Source organism: Gekko japonicus, unplaced genomic scaffold, assembly GCF_001447785.1.
Source record: "Gekko japonicus isolate JY-2015 unplaced genomic scaffold, Gekko_japonicus_V1.1 scaffold3579, whole genome shotgun sequence".
Classification (NCBI taxonomy): Eukaryota; Metazoa; Chordata; class Lepidosauria; order Squamata; family Gekkonidae; genus Gekko; species Gekko japonicus.
In genome coordinates, this window is record NW_015166538.1 from 34881 (window position 1) to 50997 (window position 16117).

A 16117-nucleotide genomic window follows, 5' to 3' on the forward strand; every position below is an offset into this window, starting at 1 on the left:
TTAAATGCTTGCTGAGTTCTCTTGCTGAGTTGCGCCACAACAGCAGTGCAACTCAGTGAGTGAAGTCAGCAAGCATTAACGTTTAAATCCTTGCTCAGTTAACTCACCAAGTTGTGCCGCTGTGGCAGTGTGACTTGGCAAGTGAACTCAGAAGGCATTTTATTTGGGTGCGACTACTTCAGTAGCTGAGTTGTTGTTGTTCAGTCGCACAGTCGAGTCCGACTCTTCGCGACCCCATGGATCACATCACGCCAGGCCCTCCTGTCTTCCGTCGTGCTCCAGAGTTCGCTTAATTTCATGTTTGTTGCATCAATAACACTACAGTAGCTGAGTACAGATCTCTAATCTGTATTCAGCTGAATAAATACCTGAAAAAGTACAAAGCTCATATCCCTACCTACAACCACAGAAAGTGGGAAGAGACAGTTGAGCTTGGAGACCTGAATATGTCAGCCACTGACAGCAAGGTAATCTTAGGGATCAGTCTCACCTATAGCTGTTCAGTAATATAAAAAGAGATGCAAGATAATAGTTCTCACAAGGGAGTTTGTAAGGAAGACTGAGATCAGGATTATATAATCATGTATACTACATTTACTAGATGAAATCATGGTTTGCCTAAAACCAGGGAAAGCAAGAACAGTTCTGACGGAGCCATTTATTCCCTCATATACCATCAGAAATGACTGTGACCCTATCCAAGCATAATTCTTACTAAATGCCAACCAACCTAAGCCAAAACAAATGCCAACCAGTCTGATGTTAAGGTCGGTTGCACCAGTAGTTGTCAAATACATCTTCAAGGAACAACAGAAGTTCCAAAAAGACTTGCAAGAGTCTTGCTGGAACAATCCACTGATATTTTACTGTACTATGCCCTGAAAAGGATCTGACACACACCAAAAATCTGGTTTGCAATAGGAAGTTACAGACTATTCAAGAAATAACAAGTTACCTGGCCTAAGCATATATAATCCTTTCACAATGTTTGCCATAGTGGAAGGGCTTATCCAAAAAGGCGTGGACTGAGCTTCTAGGAGTAAAGCTGAAATGAGAAGAGAAACCAATTTACAATTAAATTTTAATGCCAATTATTGATTTCTTCAGTACTTACTGCCTCACAACACAGACTGCTTCATGCAAAATATTAACCTACCATGTGATCCTTACTTGAAAACAACTCAATATGAATGCCACCTAGAGACTTTTAAAACCTTCAGCTCATTTCTACAGAAAATTCTGCCTTCCTGGATTCTGTCTTACTGACACTGCAAACTTGGGACACTTTCCCCCCAAAGCAGACAAGCGATTTTCCACTTGTCTGCAATTTTTAACTAATTATTGTGCACAGTTAACATACTTGCATATTGTTCCCTGGTCAAAAGCACAGACCTAAGCAGTATAATGACAATCTAACGGCAATGTATTACAAGTCACTGCCTGCTCCCCCTGTAGAATCATCAATACTACTTACAGCCTGCTATAATACTTATCACAAGTGAATATGTAAAATTTTTTGGAAGAAGCAAAACCCATAGATTCTCATGGTACTACTACAGCCACTTTTGTTTCTTTTCTATGTGAACTCTTACTTGCTATCCATTTATGAAGAAAGGCTTCTGCTGCCATGAGTACAAGGAATTCCCTGGCAAGCCTATGCTGGGGTGGATAAACATGTCACTCATCTAAGCTGGAAAACATCAGATGAATGAGCAAGCTGCTCCTTCAGATAAGAACGAAGGTGGCGCGAATTTGCAGGAAGGGATGGAAAGATGGCTTTCCACTGAACAGGTCAAGAAACACAGGTAATGAAAAGCTATCAATTTGGCAAGCTTCTGCCTAGTCTCAAGGTGTGTGTGTGTGTGCTACAGAATCAGCTGAAGCATCGAAAGTCAAGAGCATCACAACACCAATCCACAAAGGGAATCCAAGGCCTAATGCAGCCAGCACAGAATGTCCATTTCTGGTGAGAAAGATGCAAGATAAACTCTTGTCAAGTTCTCTGGTGTACTGCTGTGCTGGAGACACCTTGACCCAGGCTGTCAGATTAGTTTTGAGTTAGTGCTAGATAAGTAATTTTCCCTCCGGTGCATGTTTTGGCACTCTTCTAGACTGGGACCACTGGGAATTGCAGCACCAAATGATTAATTTATATACACGAAAGAGGAAGTTTCCAATCATATAAAATGGTCACAGATTGAAGAGCTAAAGGAAGTAAAAGTGAACTGATGCAACTCATTTTCAGGAGTTCCTCAGTCTACTCACTGGCCAGTGCAAAACATCTATTCATGCTTCTCTAGAAGGAAACAGTGATGCATAGTAGTCCTATCACTCTTCTTGCTTTGCAGAGTTCATAAACTAAAGCAAAACATCAGAAATCTCTATCACATAATTCAGTGTTATTCTAAAACAGGGATGGGAAGGGCAATAACTGAATTGTGTGTAACATTAATGAGGCTAATTTCTGTCTGATTTTATAAGGACCAGTAACCAATTAAATGTAAGCTTTCTGAGGATAACCGTCTGCTCAGATATACCCAAGGCAAAAATAAACATTTCCTTATGAACATGAATCAATTACCAAGGGTTTTTTAAATCATATGGTATTAATTCTATGTCATACATACATATACATAGACTTTTATTGGCATAACACAGGAACAATAAGGAAGGCAATGGAACAAATAAATTAATAGAACGAATTAATAGATCATAACAAGTTACATCAAGTTACACCAACAGGGGATCATTTTTAAACTTCTCAAGAATAGTGAACTCAGTTAAAAAATATAACAATCCAAATGAGCACAAGGGGGATTAAGACTTATGCGCCCTTACCCTTAGCTTCCAAACATAAGCTAAGAATTCTGCAACAGACAGGGTAATTGCTGAGAACTTATTAGACAATAGAATTTTAAGATCATTGTCAGTCGAATTCCTTGTGGAAGGTAAGTGGGGACTCATCAAATAGCTGCGCATGGTAGAGTATTGGGGAGAGCGTAGAAGGATATGAGCAACTGAATCAGGTTCACTATAGAGACAATTGCATATTTATCAATGATTTGGATGAAGGGATAGAAGGAATGCTTATTAAATTTGCAGATGATACTAAATTGGGAAGGGTAGCAAATACAGTAGAAGACAGAGTCAGGATACAGGATGATCTTGACAGACTGGAAAACTGGGCTAAAAGAAATTTAATGAATTTCAATGGGAGGGAAAAATAGAAGACAGAGTTAGGAGAACTTAGAATCCTGCAAAAGAAGGTAGAACTTATTAGTTCTATTCTTTTATTAAAATTTTGAATTCATATAGGTATCCCATACAGTAGACAGGAAATAACAGACGCCTGAAAAATCTGGAGAGCTGCCGGAACAAATTGATTACCTTTTAAATAAAAAAACCGGATTAAAGCTGCAGTCTTATTCCTAGCTAAACTAAGGGAATGATCTCTATGAGGGCACCAACTTAGGTTGTAATGAAACAAAACTCCTAAGTATCTGAATGATTTGACCTGTTCTATTTCTTTTCTCTCTATTCTCCACTGTTCACTCTTCCAGGCTTTGGAGAAAACCAATATTTTTGTTTTATCAAAATTAATAGAGAGAGAGTTCCGACTGCAATAAGAATTAAACTCTAGTAAAAGGCGCAGAAGTCCAATCCTAGTAAAAGAGAGAATGACCGCATCATCTGCATAGAGTAAAATAGGAAGTGCAGAAGAGTTTAGTTTGGGGGAATGGCCATCAATTTTAGCTAGACACAGTGGAAGATCAGAAATGAAAAGGTTGAAAAGGGAAGGGGCAAGTACACATCCTTGCTTGACCCCCTTAGTTACAGGAATTTTCTGAGTAAGGGACCCTCTCTTATCAAAACGAATCTGGCAATAGTTAGCCGAATGCAATTTACGAATCAAAAACAGAAGACATTGATCCAATCCCAAGTTATAGAGTTTGTTCCACAACAAAGATCTATTAACTGAATCAAAGGCTTTACGTAGATCAATAAAAGCTGAGTATAGCTTACCACCTAAGTGGCGGGAATACTTCTCAGCTAAAAAGGCTAAGGTAGTACAGTGGTCTAAGGCCATTGGTTAGCCATGAAACCAATTTGCTCTCTTCCTAGAAGGTTATGATCGACCATCCATTGAAATAATTTTTTGAGAAGATGTTTGGCATAAAGCTTCCCTAAAATGGAAAGCAAGCTAATAGGTCTATAATTATCTATGCTATTAGGGTCACCTTTTTTGAAAAAGGGAACTATTATAGAGTTCAACCAGGAATCAGGTAGGACACCATACTTGTCGATCAGAGTGAAAAGATGAGCTAAAGAATGCGACCACCAGTCAATATTGTTCTTTTAAATCTCGGCTGGGATTCCATCTAAGCCTGGAGCCTTGTTAGATTTGAGAGAAATAATAAGATCAGTTATTTCTTCATGTGAGACTGGAGGCCAGTTAGGGATGTCCAATGGCACTGAACTTGAGTTAATCGAAGGAAATACAGAGGGCTCATTGAATAAGTAATTATAATAAGAGTGCCATCTGGTTGCAGGTATAATGCAAACAGAATTGGCTCCAGTTGAGTAATTAAGTCTACCTACCAATGACCAAAAAGCTCTACTATCATTAGTTTGCACAGCCTTAAAGAGTTGAGACCATTTCTTGGAGTAGAAGGAGTGCATTTTTTGAGCCAGTAATAAGCGGCATTCTCTTTTAAGCTCGTAATATGAGGAAGCGATCCATGGGAGGGAACCCATCCGAAACTGTCGAAAGAACTGGCGTAATTTACTTTTAATGAGCCAACATTCCGCGTCAAACCAAGCATTAAGGGATTCATTCTGAGTATTGGGTTCAATTAATGCTAATTCTATGTCACAAGAGTAGGCAAGGCTAAAGTCAGTGTGTTTAAAAGCCAGCTATTAATTTTCTTACTTTGTGTTTTTCCCTTTGGTGTATTTCATTTCACAGTTGTTATGATTAAACTAATCATGAACAGAGTTGGCATCCTCAACAGCCAGTTTAGAGGTAATTTACCCACACCATGTAAATTTTATATCAACTGATAATCCATGGATGAACTTCCAAGTCTTCATTGCACGGACCAGTTGAAAGTAAAATGCAGTGGTGCTGTCTTCCATATACATTTAGAGATTTATATTTAACTTATTTTTATACAAGTGACAGACAAGGTGGCTCAAAACATGAAATTAAAGAATTATAAAAACAGATTAAAAAAATCAAATAGTCAGCGGCAGAATGAAAGCAATTATAGAGATACAAAAAATTCCTTCAAGAACATCAGATCTATGATGTACAGATCAATTGTCAATAATAGAAACTATAGAAAACAATTTCTATAAGACCCTTAAAATGTCTGGAGATTACACATCAGCTGACATCACTATAGAAAATGGATATTCAAAGAAAAAAAATCCATTACTTAACCAGTAACTCTATCAGAATATATAATCTCACAGCCCAATTACTATTTTCTATGTGTGTGTGTGGGGGGAAGCAATCTGAATGTCAAGTGCCAAAAATCTTCTCTTGTGACTGGGAAGGGAGTTTAAAGCAGGGGTGTCGAACTCATTTGTTATGAGGGTCAGATCTGACATATATGAGACCTTGTTGGGCTGGACCATGTGTGTCATAAAATGTAATGCCAGGTGGCATACATATAAACTTGATAAAGAACATAAACACAATTTTTTTATTTAAAATAAAAACATGCTTAAAAAACATTAGCACTCCTGCAATATTTTATTTAACAGCGTCTGATAACTGACACCTCTTGCTCTGAATTACTGCATCAAAATGTCTGTGCTGTTGCAATCTTGAGTATGCTGTTCAAGTGTGTATCTGTAAGTTACAAACCTACATTTGATTTACTGACATTCACTACAGAAATCTCATGCTCGGAGTTCTGAGCCTAGGACCCAGGGGAAAACATGAAATGGCTGGGCATTGCAAGCTTTTGTACATACATTGCTTTGTGTGCTAGTCAAGAACATGAGAAGGCACCATGACACAGACTATATGCTTGTCTAAAAAACTATAGTCTTCCTCAGTATTAGCCTACTATCTGGGAAGTCTAAGTTCAAAATCCCCAAGGGAAATGTGCTGGGTGAACTTGGTCTGGACACACTCAGCCTAATCCACCTCACTGGCTTGTTGTTATTCCTTATCTAAATAGTTCACATTGCTTTCCTATTGAGCAAGATTGGATCATAGGGCATAAATACAGTGAAAAGGGGGAGAGAACCCAGTTGCACCCAGGAGAGCCACAGCATAACAAGCCCAACAAAACATACACACTGTAGCAAGGCACACAAAAACTCATACCTTGGACAAAAGTTTGTTGGTCTTAAAGTTGCTTTGTATTTCTTCCCTATTATTGAGGCAGCCAAGCAAAGCAAGCTCTCCCTCCTTCTCTCCCTCCCTTTGGGGAGGAACCTCAGCCAATGTAAGGGAAGAAAGGCTTGCCTTTCTCTCCTGTGTGATTGAGGCAGCCTGGCCAGGAAGCAAGTTCTGACTCCTTCTCTCTCTCCCCCTGGAAGGGGGAGGGGGAGGAGCCTTAGCCAGTGCAGGGAACAGAAGCTTGCCTATCTCTCCTGAGCAACTGAAAGAGTCTGGCAAAGCAAGCTACAATGCAGCAGCGACAGCAGAACTGGAATAAGCAGAATACAGGCAGTTCTACTGTGGGCCTGATAGAAGCCATCCGGGGGACTCATCCGGCCCATGGGCCGCATGTTTGACACCCCTGGTTTAGAGAGTTTCTGCAAAAGCATCATGTAAGACTGTAAGACCAAGTACAAAGTGCAGAGCCAAGGATATGTCTCTGGAATATGGACAAAGGACAAGCCTAACAGTGGCACGTTCAGAGCAAGACAGTCCACCAATTTGTTTGTGAGAGCTCTCACAGATGCCAAAAAGGAGTCAACTGACAATGTTCCACTCTAATAAGAATGGCATTTCATTTACCCAAAAAAGTAGGAAGAATTTCTTGTCCCTCATACAAATAAACAGCAATACTTGAGGGGGTTCTTCTCCCTCTGGCAACCCATTTAGGACCCCAAGAGCGGTATCCCTCACCAGGTCATTGGTCAGATTCCTAGAAATAAAAACTTATTTATTTGCGAAAAAATACCTACAAATCAAATTTATATACCCCCTCACATGCAGGACTGGTACTAAGATGAGGCTCTACTAGTCACTATGCTACTAACAGCCACATTTTCCTGCTTCTCCACTCCAGACAGTACTTTATCTATTAACTGATGAACAGTGACATTCAGATTGATCTTGCAACTTCTTTGGGATGGTTGACTCAAACTGCCTTACAGTCTTTCCTCTGGACCTACTGAGGTAATCTACCCATCATATTAAACGGGCTTAGCTGTGTTCTTTCTCCTGCCCTTTCCTTGATAGGGAACCTTCAGACTCTTGTTTACTCAGCTGCTGAAAGACCTTGGCTTCAGTCCTTCTGAAGAATGCCCACCCACCTGCCTCTCTGCCTGCCTCCCCTGTAAGCTCTCTCTTCTACCTGCTCAGGAAGGTTCTAGCCAATCAACAGCTGACATTTGTCAAGCCTGATTGGTCTCTGAGTTCCCTAGTTAACAATATCTCTCATGTTGTCCCGTCTAACTGAAACTCTAATCTGAACCTGAAAGCCGTTTTCAGTTACCTAGAGAGAGAATGTAGCTCAGTAGTAGAGCATCTGCTTTGCATGCAGAGGGTCCCAGGTTTAATCGGCAGCATCTTCAGTTAAAAGGACCAGGCAACACATGATGAGAAAAACCTCGACTGGAGAGCCACTTCCAGTCTGAGCAGAGAATACTGACCTTGATGGACCAATGGTCTGATTCAGTGTAAGGCAGCTTCATGTATTTGAATCTCCCCTTAGCAACAACTGCTAGGCTAACCAACTGACTAGTCTCTGCACATATACTTTATAACCATGTTTTTTCCCTATAAAACATAACATAAACAAAGATAGCCACATTCTGAAATTTTATTTCAAACTATTGTTTTTTCTTGACAGCTCCCAAGTCCAGAAAAATCAAGGCCCAGGGGAAACTGGGAAAGCAAAAGGTGAAGATAGGACTCCCTTTAACCCCTAGAATGCCCCCATGATAAACGAAATGTTTTTGGAGGCAAGTTTTAAAAATATCATTTGGTGCCTTTTACCTTCTTAAAATTTGTTCTAACAACAATCTAAGACAACAAATGGGGGATCTGTAAGGACTTATAGGTCATGTGTGTCTCATTCTCCCTCCCCCACTGTTTACTTTTTCCCTTAAGTCCCTTAAGTCCCTTTAGCCATTCCCCTTTTCCTAATTCCTACTCTCCTTCCCACCCAGCAGCTAACCCACCTTTATTTGCTCCCTGTCTTATGCTCTCCCTTCTTCCCTCCCCCTGACTGCCTCTACCTGGGAAAACCATGGCTCAGTTGCACAGTGCTGGTCACTGGGCTGGGCCCAGTTGTATGATGTTGGACACTTGGCTGGGCTTAGATGTATGGTGGGGAATCTACAAGGACTTGCAGGGAGGGGCACATCAATTTCCCTTCTATCCTCTTTCCCCCATCCCAGCAACCCCTACATCTTCTTCTTTCCATGCTTCCTTCTCTCATTCCCCACCCACTCACCAAACAATCTTCTATCTGCCCCCCATCTGCGGCTATATTTGTTATTCCCTTCCTTTATAACTTACGTTTCTCAACAATGGGATCCAAAGCAGCTTACATTGTTCTCCTATTGTCCATTTTATCCTCATGACAACCCTGTGAGGTAAGTTAGGCTGAAAATGTCTAACTGGCTCAAGGTCATGAAGTGAGCTTCCATAGCAGAAAAATGATTTGAATCTGGGTCTCACAGATTCTAATCTGAAACTCTACGTACTACATAAGCTTTGATGGGGTTGGTGCTGTTGAACAGTAGCCAGCAGCCAAGTCATGGGTAAGTCATGAAAGTAAAGTTGTTTCTGTGGGTCCTGATGAGTCCTTCCTCAAAGGCCAAAACAGCTCTGAAAGGGCCCTAATACTTACCCCTCCCCTTTTACTGACAGAAACAAAGGCCTGAAGGTTTGCAAAACTGTTGTCATTGTGTAGCAGTGGCCACTGACAACATTTGCTTCCTAAAGCTATAGGGACTATTTCTATTATTTGGGGGCTTGTAAAAGATTTGAGTTATCAGTTCATGGCTCTGGTCTCTAGATTTAAGGATCTGCAGATTTGGCCATGATGAGAATCAGATATATTGGTATGATGTGCAATATTGTAAGGCAACAAAAGAATGCATACATACCATGGGATGCCTCTCTGAAAGTACTTCAAAGACGGTGGAAAACTCTTGTCACTTTGTAGGCTTTGGCCACGTTTATTTTTCTGAGCTCATTCAAAATACATTTCTTGTTCTCCAAGCCCAGATAATAACAAATTCCATTTACTAAAAGATTCAAGATTTCCACTGTCAAGCAGTTACATTTTCCCGCTCCTATTTTCTCCCCGCTGGAGGTAAACCCTTAAGACATGTTTCGGTACATACAGTCCAGCAGTTTACTGCTCCATCTTCAATACTGGGAATATTTGAAATTGTTTGGTTAAGGGTTTTAAACATTTAAATTTCATAAATGTACCGCAGTACACTTTGTGATGACAAATGTGCATAATTGGTTGGATCCAGACTAATTTCTTTTGTTAACAGAAGGCATTTCCAACAACAGAATGGAACTTCTCTGCCTCCCCGGTCCCACTGCAGCACATGGATGTCCATGAAATGCTGCTCCTGGAAGACAGGGTCACTCTGAGCACTCGCTGGGCTTCAGTGGAAGACGAGGATGTTCCATTCTGTTGTTGGAAGTGCCTTCCTTTAACTGACACCAACCTTTGGATGCAACCCAATGCATTTTATGCTCTTAAAGTAGATTTTAGGTATGATAAGTAAGTAATGCATATTTCAATTTCCCCAAATGTCTAATTCTACCCAATCCCAAGATAAAATGGAGGGTGCCGAGGGGGAGAAACCAAACACATTTTGTCCCCGTACATTCACAGTTTGTGGACATTTTACATCTCTACTCAATGCAAAGAGAGACGCCAAACTGTTACGTTGATCAGAATTGATCTGGAGTGGTTCTGACTAAGACAAGAACTAGTGTTTCAATTATTACAGAAATTATCTTGAAATTATTATAGAATTATCTTGAAATGAGAACTAAAGGGCTATAATGAGTGTTGACTTCCACATATGTCTGTTGAACAGCAGACAAATCAGATGGGTTTCCCCAAATGCAAGCTGAATGGCACAGCATTCTCAAGTCACAGTATTTCTTTTCTGATCGAAACCCTTCACACTATATTAAGTGTTCCTCCATCAGCTCTCCAACACTGAAGTAGACTGGAAGGAAGAAGAGAAAAAGAGTCAAGGTGCTCTGTGAATCAATGCACATGGCTTTTTGGATCACAGCCTAAGAGTTTCCAGCTCCTTATATTGATCCTTTCAGTGCATTTCAGAGTTACTTATGAATTAGCACATGCCCCTTTTATAATGACAGCTTCACAATAATATACAGGAAGGAAGACATTAGTATTTCCATTTCACAGAGGAGGTAAGAAAATTCATGTGGGTTGCAGAAACTAACTTTCAGCATAGATCCAGAGGAGCTAGCCATGTTAGTCTGTTGCTGCAAAATAGGAAAAAGCCCCGTAGCACCTTTAAGACTAACAAACTTTATTGTAGTGTAAGCTTTCGAGAAATACAGCCTCATCAGATGCATGGAGGGTATGAAGAAACTAGCCAGACATACATAGGTTTGTAAGGGGAGCCTGCATTACGCATTCTACCCTTTTCATGACTTTTACATCTGCTTTGCATTTACATGGCACTTTCTCCATCCTCTCCCCTTACCACCTATATATTTCTGGTTAGTTTCTTCATACCCTCCATTGCATCTGATGAAGAGAGCTGCGTTTCTTGAAAGCTCATGATACAATAAAGTTTATTAGTCTTAAAGGTGCTACTGGGCTTTTACTAACTTTCAGCACAATAAGAGATGAGTTTGCTTTCACTGGTCAGTTGCAATCATGCCACATTAACAATAATAATTCTAGTCTTAGCACAGGCTAACCACCTTTGACAGACAGCCATTTAGTCTGTCGGCATTCTACTCATGGCATACTATAAGACATGGGCCAGGCTTTTACATGGGTTGAGTTTGGATCTACACAGTGGTTATAGTGCCAGACTAGAATGGCATAACTGTGGCTCATTGGTGATGCTGGGCCAATCACTCTCAGCCTACATACATCACAGGCAATGTTCCCTCTAAGGTGTGGAGTCTTGTGAGCAAAAATTCTACTTTGTGAGCTACTGGCATTAATGTTGTGAGCGAGCAATTTGGCTGCTGCATAAACTAGTTTGCTCTGGAGCCCTCCTTCCTGAGCTGAGACAAAAAGGTGTGAGCCAGAGGCTAAAAAACAGTGAGCTAGCCCACATTAACTCAGCTTAGAGGGAACATTGATCACAGGGTTGTTGAGAGGATCAGATGGAGAGAAGAACCATATATCCATGAATTCTATGGAAGGAGATTGGGATAACAATGTAATAAATAGATCTTAAAGTTAACTGAGTTCATAAGACACTTTAAGAATTGTGAAAATATTAGCTCTTTTAAATAGTTCCTGTTTCAGCTATGTCATAGTAGGAATTTAAAAACTGTGAACAATTTTTCAGGATGTTAAGAAACTATTTTAAGCTTTTAAAATCAAAATTAGAACATGGGTATATTAAAAGAACACCTCAAAAAGTATATTTAAAATGTGTATAATATGAAGTCAGATTAGTTGAAAGTCAAGACCAAGTCAAGCCAACAGAGCTTTATACAGCAAACCAGTAGTTTTGACTATGTGTGGCCTTGGTTTCTATCTTTTTCAATACTTTCTTTTAATACCAGCTCTGTAGCATTATGTAGCTTTATAATAACAGAGAAAACTATAACCTCTTGATTCAAGTAAAACATAAGAGCCCTTCTGGAACAATGTAGTCCAGCATACTTTTCCCCATAGTGGCTAATCACGTTTCTCAGAAATCCACAAGCAGGGAGTATTCAGGGGTGTACTGTCTCTGAATCTTAAGGGCTAATTCAACTCTGATGGCTTATAGCTGTTCACGGACCTAACTTCCATGAATTTTTCTAAGCCCTTATAAAGCCACTAAAGCAAGTGGTCTTTACCATATTTTATGTTAGCGTGTTCCATAAGTTAGGTATATGCTGTGTAAAGTCATCTGTTCTCTCTGTTGTCACTGGATGACCTCAAATTCTAACGTTACAAGGAGAGAAAGTTCTCTAGCCATTTTTTCCACATTATGTGTACTTAAATCAACCATCGTAATTTGTACAGGAGCTGTTAGTTTTACCTAAAAGCAAAAGCCAAATCCTGAAATGAATTTAGCACCACCATTCAAGTTACAATTGTACTGAATAAGTCAGTAAGTGGAATGTTTTCTTGATATTAACTTTCAAAACTTTAAATGACTCAAAAATGCTGCTAATTCACATCAGAAGCCTGAGTGTCCCTTACTAAAAACTGTAAAGATGCTAAAGCTAACCTGTCATGGTTTAAGATAATCTTTTTTAGACTTTATGGTATGTCTTATATTTCTTCATGCAAATTAGCACAAGTCAATGCTACAGCAGAAACCGGTTCTCCTCCCTGGGAGATGAGTAACATATTTAGATAAAAACACATTATACAGACTACCCGGTGAAGAAAATAGCACCTTTCACATATTAGGCAGAAAGCTACCACACCACCAAGGGGTTCTATCTCTAGCTTGGTCCTCAAATGCTAATTTTCAAATACATTTTTAAGTCAGAGCGAACTGAGACAAACACACACCCGAATGTTAAACTGGCTCAGCAACATTCTATTTTGTTGTATGCTTCCAGGAAAATGTGTAACAGATGTGACTTTACAGCTAGAAAACCACTGTGAAAATTGGTAACACAGCTTAATGGAAATGTCGAGAGAATGGGATTTCCACTATGCAATCCAATGAAATAGCAAATGATTGAAATAGAGGACAAATTCATCATCACAGTATTCTCTTTTTCCCCTAGATACTTTCAATGACTGTGCCATGAAATAGATGGTCACAGAACCCACCACTAGGGAGGCGATCCTGGACTTGGTCCTAAATAATGCTCAAGACCTGGTGAGAGATGTAAACGTGATCATTCCATTTGGGAACAGTGACCATAATGCTATTAAGTTTAACATTTATAAAAATAGGAAGTTGCCCCTAAAGACCAGCACAACCACATTTAACTTTAGAAGGGATAACTTCTCTCAGATGAGGGGGCTAGTGAAGAAGAAACTGAAAGGAAAGGTAAGGAGGGTCAAACCCCTTCAAGAAGCTTGGAGAGTGTTTAAAACTACAATACTGGAAGCTCAGGTACAATGTATACCACAGTTTAGGAAAGGTAAGAATAGGTATATTAAAAAAGGCCTGCATGGTTAATAAACAAAGTAATGGAAGCAATAAAATGTAAGAAGGACCCCTTTAAGTGGTGGTAGGCTAGTTTGACTGAGGTAAATAAAAGGGCTCTGGCAATAAAAGGTAAATAAAAGGCTCTGGCAAATTAAATGCAAGTCAGTGATCAGACAAGCAAAAAGGGACTATGAGGAACATAATGCAAAAGACATAAAGAAAAACAATAAAAATTTCTTCAATATATTAGAAGCAGAAAACCAGGGAGGCAGTGGGGCCCTTGGATGACCAAGGGCTGAAAGTACTACTAAAGGATGATAGGGAAATGGCAGAGAAGCTGAATGCAGTTTTGCCTCTGTCTTCACTGTGGAAGGTAGAACGTGCTTGCCCACTCTAGAACTGCCTATTTCAGGAGGGGTGTCAAAAGACCTGAGTTTGATTGAGGTGGCGAAACAGGAGGTCCTACAATGAGGAACACATTAAAAACTGACAAATCACCAGGCCCAGATGGCATACATCCAAGAGTTCTGAAAGAACTCAAATAGGAACTTGTGGAGCTTCTGACAAAAGTATACAATATATCACTAAAATCTGCCACCACCCCTGAGGACTGGAAGGTAGCTAATGTAACTTCAATCTTCAAAAAAGGCCCCAGAAGAGATCCAGGAGATTACAAGCCAGTTTTAGACCAGGTAAATTGGTGAAATCCATTATTAAAGATAGAATTAGTAGGCACACTGATGAACAAAATCTATTGAGGAAAAATCAGCATGGATTCTGTAAGGGCAGGTCTTGTCTCACTAAGCTTTTAAGAGCTCTTCGAGCGGGTGAACAAAGGTGGACAAGGGTGACCCAGTTGATGTTGTTTACCTAGACTTCCAGAAAGCTTTTGATAAGGTTCCCCACCAAAGGCTCCTAAGTAAAGTCAGCAGTCATGGGATAAGTGGACAAGTCCTCTTGTGGATTAGAAACTGGTTAATTAACAGGAAACAGGGAGTGAGTATAAATGGTCAGATTTCACAGTGGAAGGGGGTAAGCAGTGGGGTACCACAGGACTCAGTACTAGGTCCTGTGTGTTTTAACTTGTTCATTAATGATTTGGAGTTGGGAATAAGCAGTGAAGTGGCTAAGCTTACGGATGACACTAAATTGTTCACGGAGGACTGTGAGGTGCTCCAGAGGGATATGTTGAGGCTGAGTGAGAGGGCATCAACATAGCAAATGAGGTTCAATGTGCGCAAGTGCAAAGTAATGCACACTGGAGCCGAAAATCCTAACTATACGTTGACAGGGTCTGAACTGGAGGTAACTGACCAGGAGAGAGATCTTGGAGTCAAGGTAGATAACTCACTGAAGATGTTGTCAAAGACAGCCCCTCTGCCCAAACCAGGCTAGGAGTTCTCTTCACCAAGAGGCTGGCTAGCTACAAGTACAAAGGGGTTAAAGGCACCTGTTTTACCTTTAACCAGGTAGTGCTACCACCAGTCCTTTTACGTCCCTCCAGTCCAAAACCAAAGGACAGACTCTGGACCAGGGGTGGCCAAACTGTGGCTCGGGAGCTGCATGTGGTTCTTTCACACATATTGTGCAGCTCCTGGCAGGGCAGCTGGGGAAGCTAAATATCATTAGCAAACAAATATCATTGGACAAATAAATATCATTATCAATATCTGCTTTAACCGCTTTTGTTATTATTATTGGCAGTCTCATTTAATGTTAATAAAAAGCGAATTTGCATATTTCCCAGTAAAAATGTATAATATTTGTTCATGTTTTGCAGCTCTCAAACATCTGATGTTTATTCTATATGGCTCTTACATTAAATACTTTCGATTTATTGATCGCTCTTTCCCACACACCTGCGGGCTCAGAGCGATTTACAGTTACTCTCTGACAATTGGGCTAACAATATTCGTGGGGGATAGGGAAGACAACATACAGCATTTTTAATTACACACACATTGCAGCTAGCCCGGGCTTCATTTGCGGGCAAGTTTGGTCACCCCTGCTCTGGACCTTACCAGGCTCAACTAGGGAATTCTCCCTGTGAAATTGGGTCACAGTAGGAGACCCACAGGCACCAGATAACTCATTGCAGCAGTGGAGGCAGAAACCAGAATTGGTGAATAAAATATGTATTTATTTAAGTGCAGAGTATTTAATAAAAGAAGTGCAAATTACTTAATATTGTGGGAAGTAAAACAAGAAAGCTAAAGATTAACAAGCTAGCCAAACACTTATAGAATCTTGGTTCTCAAAGTCAACATGTTACCCATTCAGTTCTGGGTCCAAGTGTATTACATCTCCAGAGTCCAAAAAGCCAGACTGGTTGACTTCAGCAATCAGAGCTCCCAAAATGGCCGAAAGGTAAGCAAGGCAGTTAAATGTCAGCTTCACATGCAACACCATCACGACCCCTGAATAGGAGTTAAGGTAACTTATTTATTGTCTGAACCCCAGACCAATTACTAGGCCTGAGCACCAATCAGGGTTCAAGCAATGGCTTCCTGAGGAGGCCAATCAAGGAAAGGGTGACATCATTGGTTTCTGATTTGGTCTCTGGTCATGTCAGAAAAGCAGGGGATGTGATCTGCAGTTTCACAACACCAGTCCTTCCCACAAGACTTAA

The 16117-nt window shown here is 40.3% G+C and overlaps 1 protein-coding gene across 4 annotated transcripts in view; it reads right to left on the bottom strand.

Annotated features, from left to right (window-relative positions):
* The window catches only part of CACUL1 (CDK2-associated, cullin domain 1), a 70179-nt gene that overhangs the window by 12814 nt on the left and 41248 nt on the right, over nt 1-16117 (bottom strand). For 2 of the 4 annotated variants that reach the window (XM_015412313.1, XM_015412312.1), the window contains one exon: nt 956-1045. The exons of the other annotated variants lie outside the window; for them this stretch is intronic. In XM_015412313.1, coding sequence (XP_015267799.1) covers nt 956-1045 — 90 coding nt within the window. The remainder of the gene's footprint in view (nt 1-955; nt 1046-16117) is intronic. 4 annotated transcript variants of the gene reach the window in all.